This window comes from Boleophthalmus pectinirostris, unplaced genomic scaffold (assembly GCF_026225935.1).
Source record: "Boleophthalmus pectinirostris isolate CB_2022bp ecotype Guang Dong unplaced genomic scaffold, ASM2622593v1 HiC_scaffold_2826, whole genome shotgun sequence".
NCBI lineage: Eukaryota > Metazoa > Chordata > Actinopteri > Gobiiformes > Gobiidae > Boleophthalmus > Boleophthalmus pectinirostris.
In genome coordinates this window covers 1,873,983-1,896,814 of record NW_026571291.1, presented here as the reverse complement: position 1 = coordinate 1,896,814, position 22,832 = coordinate 1,873,983, and the positions used below count along the sequence as shown (strand labels likewise).

Here is a 22,832-nt window from a genome sequence, read left to right as displayed (position 1 = left end):
TCATTCGCAAACACTGTTTTGGCAATTTATGCTCCTCTTGATGTTTTAGTCCTGATTTAGTCCTAGTCTAGTCTTAGTTTAGATCAAATTTGGGGCATTTCTTGTATAAAACACTATAAAAATCACTAGTTTTGTATAAATCAGCAGGTTACGAAGGACAACACCAACGAGTTTTACATAATACTTTTCTCTGAACTCTGAAGTACTTTCCCGTGAACTCTCGAAGTACACCTGAAGTCCGCGCGCGCCCCCGCAGGACTGTGCAGTGCGCGCTCCCGGCCGCACAGATATGCTCCAACCATGTCGCCATTTTGATCTGAAAAATATGACTGAGTTTCGCTGCCTCTTCGCATGCTGATGCTAACGTAGCCCCCCTGCGCCGCACCGAGTTTACGCGTGACCACGAATCCCCCCTCCCCGGACGGTCCGAAGCCCTCGTCCCGGCCTCCCCCGTCGGCCTCCCGCGCGCGTCCGGACCCGGTGATTTGGTTGTTTTTGTGGAGCCGCAGACATTCAAAACAAAACACTTAGCACGTTAGCAGTTAGCACCAGAGCTAGTGACTTATTAGCTCGCTGCCGGACGGAAAAACTCTGCGGAAAACTCACGAAAACGACCGAAGGGACGACGAGAGGGCTCCGACACAAAGGTGAGTCCAGCGCCCGTGCGTCTTGGCGAGTTTTAACACGTGTTCGAGTGAATTAAAGTGCGAAAAGACCTCGGCAAAGTTGCACACAAGTTGGGAGAGCTGGGCAAGTTCGCTAAACCACGTCGCTGCTCGTTAAAACTGCTGGGATATTAGCATCGAGCTAATCTGGAGGAAAGGGGAACTGTGCAAACTTAAGCTCTCCTCGCACCAATTAAAGAGTTTAAAGTGTGCAATTGGGGCATAACTCGATCGCTCGTGCGGTGGATAAACCCGTGCCACTGCTAAAGCCCCGCGAATCCATGCAATTACCATCAACAACTGCATACATGGAGTGAAAAAAATAAACATGGACTTAAAGATCAGGCTGTCTGCAAGAGATTAGATGGTAAAGGTTGTTCAAATAGGCCTGTGTAATTCGAGGGAAATATAAAACTGGAAACTATCAACAGTATAAACAAGTTAAAGACCCTAAAGTGTAATTAATGTGATGAGTTATGGCCAGAAATCTAATCTATTCTACACTTATGGTGACCAGACGTCCATATTTACGCCGGGACAGTCCCAGTTTTGAGCCCTGTGTCCCCTGTCCCAGCAGATTTATACAAAACCACTGATTTGTCCCAGATTTATACAGGAAATGTACCAGGTGTTTCTATTTTTGACCAATTTCATACCTGTAAACACTAAAGAGAGACATAAACTATCGTTTGTTTCAATAAAATGCAGAAAAGCTGCTTAAAAATGACCAAAACGCAAAGAAAATGTGAGTATACTGACTTATGAATGGTCTCTAGTTGTTTTATTTTATTTTATTTTGAAATTCTGGTTGCCCTGGCATACATGGAATCAAAAATAAACTTGGAATAAAAAGATTAGACCAGCTATAAGAGATTAAATTGTAAAAGTTGTCTCAAATAGGCCTGTGTAATTCGAGGGAAATTTAAAACTGGAAACTATCAACAGTATAAACAAGTTAAAGACCCTAAAGTATAATTCATGTGACGAGTTATGAGTAGAAATCTCTCTCTGCTTTACACTTATGGTCACCAGACGTCCATATTTTCGCCAGGACAGTCACAGTTTTGAGCCCTGTGTCTCCTGTCCCACCAGATTTATACAAAACCACTGATTTGTCCCAGATTTATACAGGAAATGTCGCAGGTGTCACCATTTTTGACCAATTTCATACCTGTGAACACTAAAGAGAGACATAAACTATCGTTTGTTTCAATAAAATGCAGAAAAGCTGCTTAAAAATGACCAAAACGCAAAGAAAATGTGACTATACTGACTTATGAATGGTCTCAAGTTTTTTAAATTTAATTTTATTTTGAAATTCTGGTCACCCCAGCATACACGGAATCAGAAATAAACTTGGAATAAAAAGATGAGGCTGGCTACAAGAGATTAAATTGTAAAAGTTGTCTCAAATAGGCCTGTGTAATCTGAGGGAAATTTAAAACTGTAAATTATCAACAGTATAAACAAGTTAAAGACCATAAAGTATAATTAATGTGACGAGTTATGGCCAGAAATCGAATCTCTCTGCTTTACACTTATGGTGACCAGACGTCCATATCTTCGCCGGGACAGTCCCAGTTTTGAGTCCTGTGTCCCCTGTCCCACCAGATTTACACAAAACCACTGATTTGTCCCAGATTTATTAAAGAAATGTTGCAGGTGTTACTATTTTTGACCAATTTCATACCTGCGAACACTAAAGAGAGACATAAACTGTAGTTTGTTTCAATAAAATGCAGAAAAGCTGCTTAAAAATGACCAAAACGCAAAGAAAATGTGACTATACTGACTTATGAATGGTCTCTAGTTTTTTTATATTTTTTATTTTGAAATTCTAGTCACCCCAGCATAGAATAAATCAGAAATAAACTTGGAATAAAAAGTTCAGGCTGGCTACAAGAGATTAGAATGTAAAAGTTGTCTCAAATAGGCCTGTGTATTTGGAGGAGGAAAATATAAAATTTGAAAACTACCAACAGCACAAACAAGTTAAAGACCTTAAAGTGTAATTAATTTGAAGAGTTATGGCCAGGAATCTCTCTCTGCTTTACACTTATGGTGACCAGACGTCCATATTTTCGCCGGGACAGTCACAGTTTTGAGCCCTGTGTCTCCTGTCCCACCAGATTTATACAAGAAATGTCCCAGGTGTCGCTATTTTTGACCAATTTCATACCTGCGAACAGTAAAGAGAGACACAAACTATCGGTTGTTTCAATAAAATACAGAAAAGCTGCTTAAAAATGACCAAAATGCAAAGAAAATGTGACTATACTGACTTATGAATGGTCTCAGCGTAACAATATTCCTTAATTACGCACTTGTTTCACAGTTTTATTATTACCAACCACCAAAAAAACTGGGATGTCCCAAGTTTTTTTTATTTATTTTGAAATTCTGGTCACACATGGAATCAAAAATAAACTTCAAATAAAAAGTTCAGGCTGGCTACAAGAGATTAAATTGTAAAAGTTGTCTTAAATAGGCCTGTGTAATTGGAGGAAAATATAAAAATTTAAATTACCAACAGTACAAAGAAGTTAAAAACCCTAAAATATAATCCACGTGACGAGTTATGGCCAGAAATCTCTCTCCTCTCTACACTTCACTGTCCAAGTTCACACTATTGATGTGTATCCAGGGCTTTCTTTGTACTATTATTAGGTTTTATGGGCAAAGGCTAAAGCTCCACTGTGTAACTTTTCAGCCAAGAAAATCCTGGATGTGTTTATTGCACTGATAGACACAGAAAAAAAACACGCGTCGTTACCGTGAGAGGACTCGCGTCTCCACAAACCTGCGTGAAAGTTCTCTAGAATGTCCCAGAGTGTGGTTTTAACTTTCCTTTGAATTATGCAGGAGATGTGTCACCTCCAGAAAGTTACACGGTGTTGCTTTATTAATCTAAATATCACAGTAGTTTGAGTTGGAATATTTTGTTAATCTTGTTCTCACAACAATATCATGGAGCATCACAATATATCGAATTACAAGTCTCTTTGCTTAAATGAAGAGTTATGATGCAACAACAGTTTAAAAAAAGACAGAGAACTACATAGACCATGATCCTTTGCTCCATTTCAGTGCAGACGACAAGAAGAAATAACAGTTCTAACACTTTTAAGTCTTAGTTCTTTGGATTAAGTCTTGTCAAGACATTTTAAGAGCAAAAAGAAGCATATTAACCGTTTTGTTTGCCTCCACAAAATATTGCCAATAACTGTCGTACCGTGCGATTTATGTCGTGAAAATATCATACCGAGAGATTTGGATTTTGTTATATTCCTAATTTTGAGCCTCCCCACCAGATCGTGAGCTTTCCCATGATATCACAATAAATATCGTACCGTGAGATTCATACGGTGACGATATCGTATCGTGAGACTTGGATATCGTTACACCCCTAATTATTAATCTGAATATCACAATAGTTTGAGTCACAATATTTTGTTAATGTTGTAATATGTTGACGGCATCATGCATGTTGATTATCCTGATTTCAACTTGGGCTGTGCATAAATATTGAAATATGGATATATTGTGTTGATTAATTTGATGATACGGTATCGATATCGTGGGCTGCTGTATCGATATGTCTCCAAGAGCATTTTTAGATGTGTTGTGCTAAATTGTTATGTTTTTCGATTCACTGAACCGTATCAAATTGATTTTAAAATATATCGTATCTAAGGCCGGGCACGTTAACATGTTTATTTTGAGTTAACTAATTAATTCATTATTGCCGACAATTATTTTAACGCTGTTAACGCAGTATTTATTATTATTATTATTTTTATTGTAAACATCTGTTGCTCACTGGCTTTTATTTTGAAAAAGTTCAAAGCGAGCGTTTCTTTAAGTTTGACGTCTTTTCTTTACAGAGATGAGTGAGGGTCTTTCTCATTCTTCTCCGTCCAAATCGAGGCGTCCAGTGCGGTTTTCGTCGCTGCGGTCTCGCTTACATTACGCTATTACAGGGTATTCGCGAAGGCCCGGAAGATTTTGTGATATGATCCCGCCCATAACTCAATGAAATATGATTGGCTCAGACAACTGTCAATCTCAAAATTCGTTTAAGCCACCGAAGTCTCTGCAGGTGTTTTAGTTCAGCGCTGCAGGGGGAGTCACTGATTTACCCAGATACCACTGGAAGAAAAACTGTGATTGGTCCATTTCCATTTCATTATATTAACCCTTTGTTTCCCAATAAATATCAGTCCAAGTTTATAACAGTGATCTAGAAATTATTACTAGTGTCGTGTTTATTACTCCCTGAATAAAAAATATTGAAAAAAATATATATCCTAGTAGTACAAAAATTCATTCAGTATTTTTGTCTTGAGCCTTCAGAATCCCCTGTGAAAGAAATGCTGTTTGCACAACAAATGTATGGCTCTTTCATTTACATTTCCAATAAAAGTGCAGCTATACACTACTTTTTAATTCATTAATTGGTTTTGCGTATAACGTGCGATTAGTCCGATTAATCGCACTCGAACTCATGCGATTAAAGTGATTAATATTTTTTATTTTTGCCCAGCCCTAATCGTATCGAGGTTTTGTTCAAATGGTGTTTTGTTCTACTATTCCATTTGTTTACTTCCCTCTATTACTGTTTATATTGAATCAAAAGTGCGCTGTATCGAAAAACATATCGTATCGCGGCCTGTGTATCGAGCTATGTGTCGTATTGGCAACTTTTTAATGATACACAGCCTGAATTTCAACGGATTTCAACAACGAAGGTGCGACAAAATCACCAGTATTACAGGACTGCGCAGGGCAAATTAAACTGTGACTTTGTTTTAATTTTGTGGTAGATTTCCTAAGTACATACACCTCCCTTATTTCAGTATTTTTTTTATTTATTTCTTGTACGTCCAGAAAAGCAGCGTCCTATCTCCAGCGGAATTTCTCGTCAATGAAAGCGGGCCAGTCACGAAAACAACATTTAATGCTACAGAGAAAAATCATGATAATTAATTCCGAAACTCCTCTACACCTTATGATACGATGACAAAGCCGGATAATCACAGTAAAATCTTTAAATATACGGTATTGTTATCTAAGTATACAGTAAAAAAACACACGCTGCAACAAATAAAAAGCAGAATGAACAAGTAACAAGTCATAAAAGTTACTGATTCAACCCTCCGCGGCTCAGATCTCGTCGTGTTGCAACAAAAATAACAAAAATCGCCCGATAAATACCGAGCCGCAGCGTCTATTGTTGCAGCTGTTTATTGAACGACGAGTTGATGTAGTAATTATTGTGACAAGCCCAGAAGGAAGTACCGCATCCAAAGGTGGCGTTGCATTGTTTTCACTGGCGCACGGTGCCAAAAAAAAAAGTACTTTTCTCGCGCGGTACTTCCTCAGTACTCGCCCAGTGACAGCGACCGTGCGACGGCAGAAACGTGATCAGTCGAGGAGTTTTCCATTAATAGAAGAGCCTAAAAAAAAGAAAACGGACTAAACATCTAAACAGTGACATGACGAAATCTGACTTTGAGCTAAACATAACATGAAAACAAACTGTTGAAAAAGACGAATGCTTAAATATGAAATACAGAAAATAAGTGACATTTTAAAGGTGCACTGTGTAACTTGTTTGTCTGGAATGTTTCTGTGGAAACTTTTCTGAGGCAACCCCCGCTCAGTTAGAATGTCTGGTTTTTTAAGTATTTTTGAGCTGAAATAGAATAAATGTAAAGTAGATTTGTTTAATATCATACTGTGGAACATTTGAAGCAGAACAGTGACAAATCCAAAGAAAATTTTGTTTAAAGGTGCACTGTGTATGAAAATTAATTATTATTAATTATTATTAATTATTAATATTATGTATGAAAAATATATATATATTATTAATAATATGCATGAAAAAAAAAGTTAAATATTTTTGCCATTCGAAGCAGAACAGTGACAAATCCAAAGAAACAAACAGGTGACGGACTCCCAACAAAAAAAAGAGTTTAAAGGTGCACTATGTAGGAATTTTTTTTTTTTTATAATGGTATGTATTTAAAAAAAAAAAAAAGTATTTTTGCCACCACCGTCTGAATGAAATCTAAAGGAAACACTAAAAACTCATGATCAATTCTGACTAGGGCTGTGCAAAAATATTGAAATATCGATTACATCCTCTCGTTTAATTTGATGACACAGCAGGGGTGAGCAAACTATGGCCCAAGGACCATACGCGGCCCTTTATGCTTTTTAATCTGGCCCGCTGAACTTGAATAATAATTATTATAATAATAATTTTAACAGTCATTTCAGTAAATAGTAAATACCGTGGGACTTGAAGACAGATATTTTGTTGTGATGCTTTGTAATTTTTTTTCTCTAATGAGGTGGATTACCAAAAAACTTCATCCATCTGCTCTTGCCATCAAATTTCAGAAAGTTTGCCCACCCTTGTGATACAGCATCAGTATCGTGGGTTGCTTTATCGATATATCGTCAAGAGTATATTTAGATCTGTTTTATTTAATTATTTTGTGTAAGAGCTACAGTTGTGTTGACATTTTCACTGTTGTTTATTTGTTTTCAGTTCAGTACAGTTTTCATTTTAACTTTGCACGGTCTTGGTGGACTCAGTCTCAGAGCCATGATACTGGTCTGTGTTTTTCACCGAACCGTATCGAATCGATTTGAAATAGGATCGTAGCTCGAGTCGTATTCTACGGATTCTACCCGGACGACTCTGAGGGATTTTACAGCCGCTTTAAAGATTAGAAAAAGATGTGGGTCTGTGTCTGCGCTAAAACGAGCTGCAGTACCACGGAAAGACCACTAGTCCAACTCTTCAGGTCAAAGGGTCATGTTCAGGGGGGTGCTGTAGTTTTTATACGCTTGTTTGGGCTGACTGGGTGCTGTAGTTTGTGTAGTCTCCTTTGGGTGCTGTAGTTTGTGTAGTCTCCTTTGGGTGCTGTAGTTTGTGTAGTTGTCTTAGGTGTTGTGGTTGTGGTTGTAGTTGGCTTGTTTTGGGTTGGTGTAGTTCAGGGAGTCTCCTTTGGGTGCTCACATGTTTTAGTTCTCCTCTGCTCGTTTGGGTGATGTAGTCAGGCTGGTCTCCTTTGGGTGCTGTAGTTTGCTGTAGTTTGGGTGGTGTCTTATGTGTGCTGTGGTTGTGGAAGGCTTGTTTGGGTTTGTGTAGTTTGAGCGTTCTCCTCTGGGTGCTGTAGTTTTAACGTTCTCCTCTGGGTGCTGTAGTTTTAACGTTCTCCTCTGGGTGCTGTTGGATGCTGTAGTTTGAGCGTTCTAATCTGGGTGCTGTTGGATGCTGTAGTTTGACCAGTCTCCTGTGGGTGCTGTAGTTTGAGCGCTCTCCTCTGGGTGCTGTAGTTTGAGCGCTCTCCTCTGGGTGCTGTAGTTTGAGCGCTCTCCTCTGGGTGCTGTAGTTTGAGCCGTCTCCTCTGGGTGCTGTAGTTTGAGCCGTCTCCTCTGGGTGCTGTAGTTTGAGCCGTCTCCTCTGGGTGCTGTAGTTTGAGCCGTCTCCTCTGGGTGCTGTAGTTTGAGCCGTCTCCTCTGGGTGCTGTAGTTTGAGCGCTCTCCTCTGGGTACTGTAGTTTGAGCCGTCTCCTCTGGGTGCTGTAGTTTGAGCCGTCTCCTCTGGGTGCTGTTGGGTGCTGTAGTTTGTTGTCTGCAGTAGCTGGACGGTCTCCTCTGGGTGCTGTAGTTTGAAGGCTCTCCTCTGGGTGCTGTTGGGTGCTGTAGTTTGTTGTCTGCAGTAGCTGGACGGTCTCCTCTGGGTGCTGTAGTTTGAAGGCTCTCCTCTGGGTGCTGTTGGGTGCTGTAGTTTGTTGTCTGCAGTAGCTGGACTGTCTCCTCTGGGTGCTCACGTGCCGTAGTTCTCCGCTCCTTTGGGTGCTGTGGCACAGTTGGAGTAAACAGAAATCTGAGCTGCAGTCAGTTGATGTGCGTTTCATGCCAAGGTTACAGACGATCGCATTTCTCCCTCTCACCTCCCCCTCTAACCCCCCCCGCCTCGCACCCTCCACCCCGCTCGTATTGTTGTGGGACACGGACAGAGCTCCGTCTTTTACATTGATCCATCGCAGAACTCCGAGATTCACCATCCAAACCAAAATGTCATTTAAAAGAGCCGAGTTGTGTTTTGTTTCATTCACACGTGTTTAACTCATAAACCCTGCACATTTAGCCTGAGTTCTTCTCTCAAACACAAAAAACATTGTTCCACTTTGTGATTAGGACTGGGTATCATTAAGAAGTTCTCGATACGATACATACCTCGATACACTGAGCATACGATTCAGTACATTATATTTCAAATTGATTTGATATGGTTCAATAAAAAATAAAAGCTAAATGGCTGTGATACTAACAGTTAAAACCACTTACGTTAATATGAAACATTTACATCATCAAAACAGTGAAAATGTCAAATAGGGTTTAACGGTATCCAAATTCTGATACTGTTAAACCTTCTCAGGATTTTACCGGGGTATATGGTATTACTGTTTTACCAAAATGTATTAGTATGACTTTGTTAGGTAAGCTAAGAAGCCACACGCTGTACGATCTATGCGTATAGGCGACGTATAATCTCTGAAAAGTTTCACATGAACCATCTCCAACGCGACAAATATAGAACAGACTCACCATCAGCAGAACACCCCTCTGTCACAGAGAGAACACTCATATTCAACTGAGTCTTTTCCTTTAGTCCGACAGAAGATGAACCACATCAGAGCACAAGGAAAGGGCTGTTTTTTGAGCGCTCAGTTTATGCAATTGAGTCATGTGGTTTCAAGTTTTGTTTCTGTAAAACGTAAACAAATATACTCAAAGCTGTGTGGACAGGGAAGAATTGCAGACACAGAAACGACGTGTCTGGATGCAAATAGTTTCCGATATGGTGATTCGTTTCAGGGTAAACGTAGTGTGAAAGTGTTTGTTAAACCACTTCTTGTGCAACGTTAATATGAAACACAAACATTTTAATCCTCATCACAGTGAAAATGTCAAATGTGTCGCATAAACGAGTTTCCTTCCTCTGAACAAGCAAAAAAAAAACCTGTAGCTGTAACAAAATAATTGAGTAAAATATACCAAACACTCTTAGTGATATATCGATACAGCAGCCCACGATATGGATACTGTATCATCACATTAAACTATACGATATTTTGATATTTCAGTATTTTTGCACAAGCCTAATCGTGATATAATTGTTATTGCAGTTATTTTGTTCATGATAATCAGGACACCGCATTTCAATATTGTCCCATGTCTATTCACTTCTCCCTGATCTGTTTCTATTTCCAGTTGTTTGACCCCTGCGTGACCTCTGTGTGCCCTCTGTGTGCCCCAGGTTATGTTGGCGCTGCAGAGGCTCGTCTCCTGAAGAGGCCCAGCTCAGAGCAGACTCATGCTGATAAATGCCAGCCCGCGCCGCCCTCTGCACACGTCTCTACCACAGATGCCCAGCCGCCCGCACGGGCCGTCTGAGTAACGAGAGCCACTCTTCTTACACTGGTACGGCCACGAGTTTAAAGGTGCACTACGGAGCTTTTTGGTTGGTGGTCCATCATCTGCTTGTTTCTATGGAGATGTCACCGCTCTGCCTGGAATGTTCCACAGTGTGACATTAAATAGGTCTACTTTACATTTATTCAATTACAGGTGGTTTTAGAGCTCAAAAACACCTAGAAAAACAGACATTCTGACTGTGAGCAGCGTCGCCTCTCCACAGATCTGACCTGTAACTTGGTCCAGTTTGGTCTCCATGAAGATAGGAAGGTTTAATGCCATACTGTGGAACATTCCAGACGAAGCAATAACATCTCCATGAAGAAAAGATTCAAGATACAAGATACAGCGAGTAAATAGAGCGGCTTGTATTTTTGTATTCTGTTTTGGAAGTTTGACAAGGCCTTAAGGCTACACGAATTAATAAAAATAAATAAGCAGAATTCTGTTCAGGTTTCACGTGAACAACAGGACGGCCGATAAACTGATCCCATGAGTCTTTGTAGAGGTATAAACTACTAGATTTTCTATTAAAAAAATAAAAAAAACTTGATTTCCATCCCATTGTGATATATTGTGCAGCTCATTCATTGTTTCTGTCAAAAACCAGGAGCTGTTTTATTATAGAAATGTTTTAATGCCTTTTCTACATTTTGTGATCTGAAAAATGTGGAAAAATGTAACACACAAAACATAAAAAATGCATCTGGGCTCGCATCTCCACAAACCTGACTCTTACTCGGCCTCGTCCTGTTTGTCTCCAGTGAAATGCTGTCACTTTTGCGCAGTCTGGCAAAATCCTGTGTTTTAAACTTCATATTTTCATGGAATCATGCGGATGACGTACCACCTCCAGAAACTTATATACTGTACCTTAAAGCGACAGTTTGCAAATTTTGGACATTGGACCTCATTTCCTCGTGATCCAGAGTGTTGGAGACGTGTGGAGACACTTTTTTAAATATTCCATCCAGTCCTTGTATGTTGCAGAGGTCACTGGTGTTAGACTAGTGCATGTCAATGGTCATAGTTCTCCTGCCACTAAAAACAGTTTTATCCACTCCACAAAACACCTGAAGAACATCTATTATTACACCAGACTGTCCATGTGAATGTCTGTGTCCATAGAATAATTTTAGAAGTTAAACCATTTGAAGGATTTATGTGTGAGAAACCGCAGTGAGTTGTACTTCGGCGGACTGATATATGAGAAAATAGTCCCTCAACACGTAACGATTCAGGCGATACAAGGTTAGTTTTACTTCTAAAATTATTCTGTCGACACAGACATTCACAAGGACTGGATGGAATATTTAAAAAAAAGTGTCTCCACACGTCTCCAACACTCTGGATCATGAGGAAATGACGTACTATGTCCAAAATTCCGAACTGTCCCTTTAATGTATATTTCTATAACATTAGTATAGAACATAAGTGTCATAAATTTTATTGTGTGAATTGTTGTGATGTTATTCTTAATTGTATTGGGTGTATGATAATGCTTACATTCAAATTCTATATTGTCATATTATTATTATTATTATGTTATGTCTAGTAAAAGTGCCATGTGAACAAATCAGAGAAAGCAAATTAAACGTTTATGAACTTAGTCTGTCGTGCTGCTCCCCAGGGCCGTGCCCCCCCTCCCAGTGGCAGCCATGTTTTGGAAGTTCGACCTCCACACCACGTCCCACATCGAGCAGCTCCTGAAGCGAGAGGACGTGACCCTGAGGGAGCTGATGGAGGAGGACGACATCCTGCAGGAGTGTAAGGCCCAGAACAGACACCTGCTGCTGTTTCTGTCCCAGGACCAGTGCATGAAGGAGCTGGTGGAGCTGATCACCACGGAGCCCTCAGAGGAGCTGGAGGAGAGGAGCAGGTTCAAGTGAGTCGATACAGAAGAAGAGTGTACATGTACAACTGTCTATACAAACATACACAGAGCTGGAGGAGAGGAGCAGGTTCAAGTGAGTTGATACAGAAGAGCAATATACATGTACAACTGTCTATACAACCACAAGTATCTATACCAGGGGTGTCAAACTCATTTTGGTCCGGGGGTCGTATCCAACCTACTTTTATCCCAAAGGGGCCGGATCAGAAAACTTATGTCATATAAACCCCAAAAATAACAATAAGTTCAAATATTTGTGCAGAGAAACACAAATCTATTACAGAAATATTTTTTAATTGATGAACTCTGTCTTTTACAAAATATTATAATATTATGAACAACCTGAAACTTGAAGAAAAATGCAATTTCAACACAATGTTTTAAAAATAACTTGCATGTAAATAGGAATAAGTAAATTTTTCTTGTAAAATCCTGCACTCTGCTCCACTTTTCTCATTTTTGACATTTTTCTGATGAGGGTGTCACGGTCAACAGTCAAAACGATCGTCCTTTAAGAGCGTTTGGAAAGAGACAAGTCTTCATTTGTGCTGCTCTGGTGGGAGGGGCCACGTGCAGAGACGCTGCTGTGATAAACACCACAGAAAATTACCAATATTTTAATAGAAAATATAATTAAAATATTTTAGTAGAAAATCAGCTGAGGGCCAGATTAAAGGTCTTGGAGGGCCGGATCTGGCTCCTGGGCCGTATGTTTGACACCTGTGATCTATACAAACATACACAGAGCTGGAGGAGAGGAGCAGGTTGAAGTGAGTCTATGCAGAAGAACAATATACATGTGCAGTGGGGTGCATCATGTTAAGCGTGTTCTATCAAAAATGACTAGACTCAATCAATTAAAATCACAAAAATGTATTCCCTGTCCAATACAATTCTGATACAGAGCTCTGGGTCAGATCGTTGTCCCTGACGGCCTACAGCTACACAGGACTTACATCAGGCGATCTGAACGTTTCCCTCAACCCAGAGATATAAAACAACAGTATGAATATGCAGAATAATATGTTGAGCAGGTTCACGCCTTGAATCGTCCTTGAAGCATCGTTCTTTCTTTCTTCTTTGGAGGAAGTGACAATCCCTACCAAACCATTGTAAATCACCACCAAGTCTGTTTAGGTAACGCCAGCCTGGGTTATCTGCAAAGGAATGTCCCTAAAAGCATACATCTGTTTCCCATTATTTAGGACACTCAGAGTATTACCTTTAAACATTAAACACAATGTTCAACTCAATGTATAACTTCATTAAACAATATTCAAACCACCACCTGATACAGCCTTCAGTCATTTGCCCCAATGTCAAAAATTCAACTTGTACCCAATTTTAAAATGTGACAATATCAATTAAAAGAAAATCTGTGGAATATTAGATCAGTTGAATAAAATCTACTGGGTCCACCAAGACTCTTAAGTTCCATCCTAACGGTGTCCATAAAGCTCCGGCAGAAAAATCAGTTTTTCTCAAATAACTTTAAAAATAATCCATTTAGGGCCATGGTGTCAGTGAAAGTTGAATATAAATGTTGCTGTTCCGCATCTTTTGGTACCAGTTTTATAATCTCTATCTTCATAATTTTCTAAGAGATGTCAATTTTGTCAAGATTTTGAGTGTTTTTTCAAAATTATCCAAAATCCACAAAGGCCAAAGAAGAAATGAGAGACATAAAGTTTGTTCTTTCTGTAGTAATCATAAACTGAGTGAGTGAGTGTGACGTCACCAGAGCGTCACAATGACAGGTGCGGCTCAGGGTTTTGTAAGTTTCCAGAAAGGATAAGAATGTTATTAAAGAAAAACAATTTTTTCAGCTCAGATTTAAGGTACAAAACCTCAGAGGCTTGGTGGACCCAGTAAACATCAAGAGAATTTAATGAAATTTCTCAGGGAAGTTTATTTTGGCAGGTGTAAAAATTTGATACTAGGTACAGATTGATTTCCAAAAAATTTTCAAAAAGTCGGGCAAATGATGCTCTCTAATGTACAACTATCTATAGTAGGGCTGGGGATCATTAAGAAGTTGCCGATAGGATACAGACCTCGATACAGTGCATTTTCGATTCAATACAATATATTTCAAATTGATTCAGTACAGTTTAATAAAAAATAATGGCTAAATCATGGCTGTGATATTAAAAGTGTTTGTTAAACCACTTGGCAAAGTTCATATGAAACACAAACATTTTAATCATCAAAACTGTAAAAATGTCAAATGTGTCGCATAAATAAGTTTCCTTTCTCTAAACCAGGGGTGTCAAACTCATTTTGGTTCGGGGGCCGTATCCAACCTACTTTGATCCCAAAGGGGCCGGATCAGAAAACTCATGTCATATATACCCCAAAAATAACAATAAATTCAAATATTTGTGCAGAGAAACACAAATCTATTACAGAAATCTTTTTTAATTGATGAACTCTTTCTTTTACAAAACATTATAATATTATGAACAACCTGAAACTTTAGGAAAAATGCAATTTCAACACAATGTTTAAACATTAACTTGTATGCAAATAGGAATAAGTCAGTTTTTCTTGGAAAATCCTGCACTTGGCTCCACTTTTCTCATTTTTGACATTTTGCTGATGAGGTAAAAACAATCGTCCTTTAAGAGCGTTTGGAAAAAGGCAAGTCTTCATTTGTGCTGCTCTGGTGGGAGGAGCCACTATGCTAAGCACCGCAGAAAATTACCAATATTTTAATAGAAACTATAATTAAAATATTTTAGTAGAAAATCAGCAGAGGGCCAGATTAAAGGTCTTGGAGGGCCGCATCCGGCCCCCGGGCCTTATGTTTGACACCTGTTGCTCTAAACCATCAGTGTCAAACATACGGCCCAGGGGCCAGATTCGGCCCTTCAAGACCTTTAATCTGGCCCTCTGTTGATTTTCTACTGAAATATATTAATTCTATTTTCGATTAAAATCTTGTTAATTTTCTGTGGTGTTTATCACAGCAGCGTCTCCAGCGTCTCTGTACGTGGCCCCTCCCACCAGAGCAGCACAAATGAAGACTTGTCTCTTTCCAAACGCTCTTAAAGGACGATCGTTTTGACTGTTGACCGTGACACCCTCATCAGAAAAATGTCCAACATGAGAAAAGTGGAGCCAAGAGCAGGATTTTACAACAAAAATGTACTTATTCCTATTTACCTACAAGTTAATGTTAAAACACTGTGTTGAAATTGTATTTTTCTTCAAGTTTCAGGTTGTTCATAATATTATAATATTTTGTAAAAGACAGAATTCATCAATAAAAAAAGATTTCTGTAATAGATTTGTGTTTCTCTGCACAAGTATTTAAACTTATTGTTATTTTTGGGGTTTATATGACATGAGTTTTCTGATCCGGCTCCTTTGGGATCAAAGTCGGTTGGATACGACCCCCGGACCAAAATGAGTTTGACACTCCTCTAAACAAACAACAAAACTTTGACTTTTAATATTACTCAATTATTTGTAAAGTAAAATATACCAAAAAATACTCCATATTTATATGCGTTATATATACGTGATATATCGATACATCAATCTGCGATATCGATACTGTATCATCAAATTAAACAATACGATATATTGATATTTTGATATTTTTGCACAGCCCTAATCTATAGAACCACAACTATTGATCTAACCATGCACAGAGCTGGAGGAGAGGAGCAGGTTTAGAAACACAAAATGTATTTAAGCAGCACATTTTTAGGAGGAGTGATCAATAAGAGCATTCATGGTCCCGTTTAGAAAGAAAGAAAGAAAAAGAGGTGAGAACGACGAACTGAAAAACTGTCGGCTAATGCTGTCTAGTTTGTGACTGTAAGGTTATGTGTGAAGTATTTGTTTAACATCTTAAATAATTTCACCTGGTCAGATTGTGTTCAAATAAAGCACAGATTAAAGTCTAATAAAAGAGCAGAACATACAATTATACAAATGAATTCACATAGAACGACACGGGGCAATATACAGGCTGATAGAATAAAAATACCAGTGTTTCTGCCGCATTAAATCGTTTAATTTCCAATTAAAGTAAAACACCCACCTGTCCCGTCTGGTGGATTTCAGACACATTTCACACGGTCAATAAACTGGAAATAATCTTGTGTGTCGTTTTTAAGAGAGAAACAAAACTAGCCACAACCTGTTTGTGTGAAAGGGCCAAAGCTTCGTTCTATAATTCAGTTAATTTCATAAATTAATATTTAATTGTATTTTAAAGGTGCTGGAGGCTCCTCAAACGCTTTTCTCCATGGACATGTCATTGCTTTGGCTGGAATGTTTCACAGTGTGGCATTAAACCTTTATATTTTCAACCAGAGCAAGTTACAGGTCAGATCTGTGCAGAGGCGACCCCGCTCACAACCAGAATTAGACTTGGAGACTTAGACAAACTTTATTCATCCATAAGGGAAATAATTTGGACACAGTAGCTCACACATCACAATAAAATATAATAACAAAGAGAAAAATCAAATCTAAATTTAAAGTGTCTGTTTTTCTAGGTATTTTTGAGCTATAAAACCACCTGTAATTGAATAAATGTAAGCTAGAGCTGTTTTATGTCACACTGCGGAACATTCCAGGCAGAGAAATGACATCTCCATAGAAACAAGCGGGTGACAGACCCCCAACCAAAAAATTTACGTATTTTTCGGGCTATTAGACGCGCTCTTAAGCCTCCAACCCCATCCAAAAAAAACAACCACGCACACCCACAATCCATACGGAAAATACTGTACACAGTGAACCGTTTAAATGTGTTTTTGTGTTTTCTCTCAGGTTTCCGAACATCGCGTGTGAGCTGCTGACTTCAGACGTGTCCATCCTGAACGACAAACTGGGCGGAGACGAGTCGCTCCTGGAGATGCTCTACCGCTTCCTGGAGCAAGAGCCACCCCTGAACCCGCTCCTCGCCAGCTTCTTCAGCAAAACCATCGGGAACCTCATCGCCCGCAAGACCGAGCAGGTACGAACTAAAAAAACACACACACCAGACCGAGGAGGTACGAACTAAAAACACACACAGACCAGACCGAGCAGGTACGAACTAAAAAACACACACCAGACCGAGACCGAGGTACGAACTAAAAAACACACACCAGACCGAGCAGGTACGAACTAAAAAACACACACCAGACCGAGGAGGTACAAACTAAAAACACACACCAGACCGAGCAGGTACGAACTAAAAACACACACCAGACCGAGCAGGTGTGAACCGAAAAACACTAAACCGAGCAGGTGTGAACCGAAAACACACACCAGACCGAGCAGGTGTGAACCGAAAACACACACCAGACTCTCTCTCTCTGGTGTGTTTTGGTTCACACGTCTTCACAGCTCCGTGGGAACACGCGCAGCGATGGCTCCGCTCGCTTCAGTTTCACTCCGTTTTAATTGATTTAAATAATTTAAACGCATCACCGAGGCAATAAAATAATGATCAAAGCGTTTGTGTAATTGAATGACTCACACCTCAGGGGATCTCCGCGCTTGTGTCAACCCACTCTTAAAGGTGCACTGCGGAACTTTTTTGATTATGAGTCACCTGCTTGTTTCTACGGATATGACAATGTTCCACAGTGTGACATTAAACAGCTCTACTTTACATGAATACCTAGAAAAACAAATATTCTGACTGTGAGAGGGTCTCCTCTCCACAGATCTGACCTGTAACTTGGTCTGGTCTGGTTTGGTCTCCATGAAGATATAACGATAATGATATTTTTTTCTTTTATAAAGCACTTTTATAATAAGGTTTACAAAGTGCTGTGCAAATAGCAAAGAAAAAAAATACAAAAAGCATAAAAAATAGCAAACAGAAGGCAAACGGACAATGATGCAAACAATTCAAGTAATTATAAACAGTGTTGGGGAGTAACAGATTACACGTACCAGAGTTACGTAATCAGAGTACAGTTACAGTTACTTTTTCCATGAGTGGTAATTGGATTACAGTTACTTTGTTGAAATAAATGCATTACATGGCGGTATGTTCCTGTTTTCTCAGTTTGGACTAAAACCAGGACTTAAAGCCTGGACTTAAAGCTGGGTCTAAACCGGGACTAAAACCGGGATTAAAACTGGGACTAAAACCACCAAGACTAAATAATTTCAGGCAGCAGTGATCTCATATAAAAATAATTTCTCTATCAATAATATTTTTAATCTGGTTAAGGAAAGACTGGACTTTTTATTGTCTTTAAGCAGACAAAACATCTGACTTATGTTAAGATCCTGGTCTTTGTTTCTCTACAGCAAACAAAAGTCTGTTCATGGAGACTTGGGCTCAACAGAGAATTTGAAGAGAACTTAAAAATTTTCAGGATGTGGTTGCTACAGTCATGCAGTTTTAAAAAGCACGACAATATCAAGTAATCCAAAGTATTCAGATTATGTTACTCACTTTAAGTAATTTAATGGATTATGCTAGAAACATCATTTTGGGTATGTAATCTGTAATCTGTAGGGGAATACATTTTAAAAGTAACCTTCTCAACACTGATTATAATAAATAAAAATAAATACACTAAAAATAAATAAGGAATAAAATCAAGAGTAATTTTTTTAATCAGTTGGCCTTCCTTTAACTGGTTTTATCTTAAAAAGTGATTTAAAAGATGATACTGGTGTGAGCCTCATCTCCTCAGGCAGGTTGTTTCAAAGCCGAGGCGCTCGGACTGAAAAGGCTCACCCTTTGGCCGGAATCTGGACTTTGATAGGAAGTTTTAATGCCCTACCGTGAAACATTCCAGACAAAACAGTAACATCTGCAATAAGAAGCTTTTGACGGACACTCAACCAGAAAAGTTACACCACACACTTTTAAAGACAAACTCCACGATAAAATAACTCCAGCTCGGTGATAAACAGGGGTGGGTTTCTAACGTTATGACCGATGTTCTGTTGTTTGCCTCACGTTTTGCCTCACGTTTTGCCTCACGTTTTGTCTCGCGTTTTGTCTCACGTTTTGTCTCACGTTTTGTCTCACGTTTTGTCTCACGTTTTGTCTCACGTTTTGTTTCGCGCTTTGTCTTACGTTTTGCCATGTCTGTCTCAGGTGATCACGTTCCTGAAGAAGAAGGAGAGCTTCATCGGTCTGGTGCTCAAACACATCGATGCGTCGGCCATGATGGACCTGCTGCTGCGTCTCATCAGCTGCGTGGAGCCGGCGGCGCTGAGGCACGACGTCCTGCATGTGAGTGACCTCTGACCTCTGATCTTTCTGCTCACCTTCATAGAAATTGCATAGTTTTGTTTTGTCCCACAATATGGCATTAAACTTATCCTTTTTGCATTTATTCAATTACAGGTGATATTATTTCTCAAAAAAATACTTTGGTCTGGACAGAGTTAGGAGTTATTTTAAATTTTTCCAAAGTGTCAGGGCGTTCAGTTTTCATGCAAAGTCTATGGGGACGCGCGTCTAAGGCGTCCTGTGTTTTTACAACGCGTCTTCTGCGTCAGCGCGGTGCGAATCTAGTGTTGACAAGGCCCATCTTGAGCGTTCAGGCATTAATGCTCTGGACGCACGTCCAGGGCGTCAGCATCAGAAGTTGAAAATACTGAACTTTTAGTGTTGACCAATCAGGGACGACTATCCAGTGACATAGCAGCATCATTACCTGGAAGAAGGAGAAGAAAGAGAAAGACCCAAGAGCCACAAACACCAGAGCAAGAAATCTACTCCGTGTCATAAGCGGATTGTAAATATATATGCGCTGATTGCCAGGACTGAACCAGGACTGAACCCAGACTACGAGTGTCGTCAGCGTGTCATTAGCAGAGTATAAATATATTCACGCCGCAGCCGTTGAGCTGATCACCTCCACTGATGGTTTTATGTAATAAATACACTAAAGTCTCTCTCTCTGTCATCATTTCGGGAAAAGACCAGGAAATGGCACTTGGCAACAGATCCCGTGGACGCGCATTAAGTATTTTTCTCCCATTTGTCCACAGCGTCCAAGACGCACGCTGGGTGCGTCTAAACTCAAATTCAAAGGCGTCCGAATAGAGGTGTCTAGTACGTTTTTGACGCTGGTTTCTGAACAGCCCTTTAGATTGGACCTGTAACTTGCTGGCACTGCATTTTTGTCTCCATGGAGATAGATAAGTTTAATGCAGACTGTAACATTCCAAAGCAAACGACATTCTATGGAGGCGAGCGAGCGGCAGGCCCTCCACCAGCAAAGTTACACAGTCCATCTTTAATATAACACGGTAAGTGCTAATAAATGATGCTTTTGTGTTTTCAGTGGTTGAATGAGGAGAAGTTGGTGCAAAGACTCACGGAGCTGATCCACACTGGGAACGATGAGGAGGTGAGAGGTTTACACTGTTAATGATGATATAACATATGACATATGCATATGAATGGAGAAGGTGCACAGTTCAATGAGAGCAGGGAGATGGAGCAGAGGATTCAGAGGAGAGGGTTAAAGGAGCAGAGGGTCAGAGTAGCAGAGGATGAAGAATGCAAATAAAGAATAACCACTCTTTTGTGCAGTTTTGACTTTGTATTTCTGTTTTCCAGAGACAATCAAACGCATCCCAAACTCTGTGTGACATAATCCGCCTTAGTCGAGACCAGGCCAATCAGATGCAGGAGAACTCAGAGGACCCACTATTGGCAGTGCTGGAGTCGTGAGTACAACACTGATTTACAGGATTTACTCAGTAAACGTAAACGTGCTCCAGAGCTGGACAGCAAGATCAAACACAATTATGCCTGAATCACATTTTTATTTATTTAAATTGTACAGTTGTTTGGGTAATGTGAGATCTGAATGTCCCTGCCTCATGTATTAAATCCTACTAACCCTGGAGTTTAACCCTAGTCAGATGTTAATGCTCTGACAGAATCTTGATTTTAGACGCTTCACCACTTGTCGACACGAGACATTTCTGTCATTGTGACCTCCGTGTCCTCTCCACTCTGTTGTCAGCAATTCTCAGATGAGTTATTTTCAAAACATAAACAGAGCCACTCAGCAGCAGAACACGGCTCTGCTCTGATGGACTCAGATACGAGACTTACACCACCTTTTATGCATATTGTTTAGGGTTTTATAATTTTATGATGATGGTTTTATGTAAACCGATACAGAAACCCAGCCGTGTTTGTAATGTTTAACTTTAATTCAACTGAAATATCTCAGTTGTCACGTTTGCATGAGAGCTTCAATTCTGAATATAAATAATATAATTCTGAATAAAAAAATATTATGCAAAATAATTCCACTTTAAAAAGACCATGTAAACACTTAATTCCTAATGAAAATGATTATTTGGACTAAATTCCGAAGTAAGTGGGTGGTTTATTCTAATTTCAAAACAGAATTCATTTCTTCCTTGATCATGTAAACGTTTATTCTTCTTAAAAATAATCCCGGTCGTTCAGTGCATGCTCGTTGTGTCCCCCTTCTGACACGATCCGGACGATTTGGCTCCACCAGTCCTGACTTCGGGCTTTCATCCACGTCTCTTTGGATTTGCGAGCGGGATGTGGGAGTGGGCTGAGGTAGAGCAGCTGTTGACTCAGTTTGTCTTCTTCCTTCCTTTTCCTCAGCCGACAGATGTAAAGCTGCTTAATTAAAGTTTGGATTGTGTTTGTGTCCTTGATGTAACAACAAACCATGATGACAGAAAAGTCAGTAGCAGCTGAAGCAGAATTAAATAAAGATAATTTAAGGTGTTTTCCACGTAAACTTAAATTCAGAATTATTATTTCCATGTAAACTCGAAGGAGAATACTTTAATTCTGAACTATTTTATTCAGAACAGTTCATTCGGAATTGAAAAACATCATGTAAGCGTGTCGACTGTGATGTGATGTTCTGCTGTGTGTTTCAGGCAGGAGAGTGTCTCTGAGCTGCTCAAAAACATGTTCGAGGGAGAGAGGAGCGAGGCCTCCATCGTGAATGGAACTCAAGTGCTACTTACTCTACTGGAGACCAGGAGGTCAGGGTGAGTCACCAAAGACATCGACTTATTTTACATTTAAAGACGCACTATGTCACTTTTCTGGTGTCTCTGTGGTGATGTTATTATCACTTTGTGTGGAATGTTGCACAGTATGACACAGTATGACTCTTCTGCATTTATTCAATTGCAGGTTTTTTTTATTGCTCTAAAATACTATTAAAACAATGGAGTCTTGCATTAGTCAGCAAATTATTTTATTTAAGTTATAAGGATTTTTATGGGAAAACGGCAAAAAGAAGTGAGTGAGTTAGTGGAAAATAAACAGAGACACATAGTACTTTTTAGAACTTTTACCTCACCCCCTTTTTAGTTCTCAGCAGGACATGTTTTTAGTCCAACGAGAATTTACGTAGTCGACTTTGGCCCTCATCTCCAAGACAATCTCCGTCTCCAGAAAAGTGCCATAGTGCAGCTTTCCTGTTGTGCCTGTGGTCTGTCTAACCTCTGTCTCTCGTCTCGTTTCGTGTGTGTGTGTTTGTTTGTAGGTTGGACGGGCTGATGGATCTTTATTCTCAGGGTTATGAACGGTCTTACACTGTCAGCTCCAGTATTTTAAACGCCATCGAGCCCCATTTAAAAGACTTCCAGCAGATCCTCCTCGAGCCCCCTCAGGTACTCGCCGGCCGCATCTCCTCGTTTACTTGTGTGTTTTACTCGCCTTTTTACTTTTGTTTTCTCATATTTAGTTTTCATCTGTATTGTTAAGCACTTTGGGTCGGTACTGTCTGTTTTTAAACGTGCTACGTAAATAAACATTGCTAAAAATGCCACACTGT

At 39.6% G+C, this 22,832-nt stretch overlaps 1 protein-coding gene across 3 annotated transcripts in view; it reads left to right on the top strand.

Moving 5' to 3' along the window:
• Positions 1–268: 268 nt before the first annotated feature.
• Positions 269–22,832, top strand: part of LOC110172368 (serine/threonine-protein phosphatase 6 regulatory subunit 2-like) — a 57,788-nt gene continuing 35,224 nt past the window's right edge. Inside the window, exons 1-9 of one of the 3 annotated variants that reach the window (XM_055159979.1) lie at positions 269–647; positions 10,009–10,172; positions 11,797–12,051; positions 16,849–17,035; positions 19,130–19,267; positions 20,328–20,393; positions 20,606–20,715; positions 21,925–22,038; positions 22,542–22,668. In XM_055159979.1, the coding sequence (XP_055015954.1) occupies positions 11,825–12,051; positions 16,849–17,035; positions 19,130–19,267; positions 20,328–20,393; positions 20,606–20,715; positions 21,925–22,038; positions 22,542–22,668 (969 nt within the window). In that variant the 5' untranslated portion in view covers positions 269–647; positions 10,009–10,172; positions 11,797–11,824. Of the gene's footprint in view, positions 648–9,962; positions 10,173–11,796; positions 12,052–12,113; positions 12,134–16,848; positions 17,036–19,129; positions 19,268–20,327; positions 20,394–20,605; positions 20,716–21,924; positions 22,039–22,541; positions 22,669–22,832 lie in introns of those variants that run through there. The other 2 variants (XM_055159980.1, XM_055159981.1) reach the window with 2 other exon arrangements.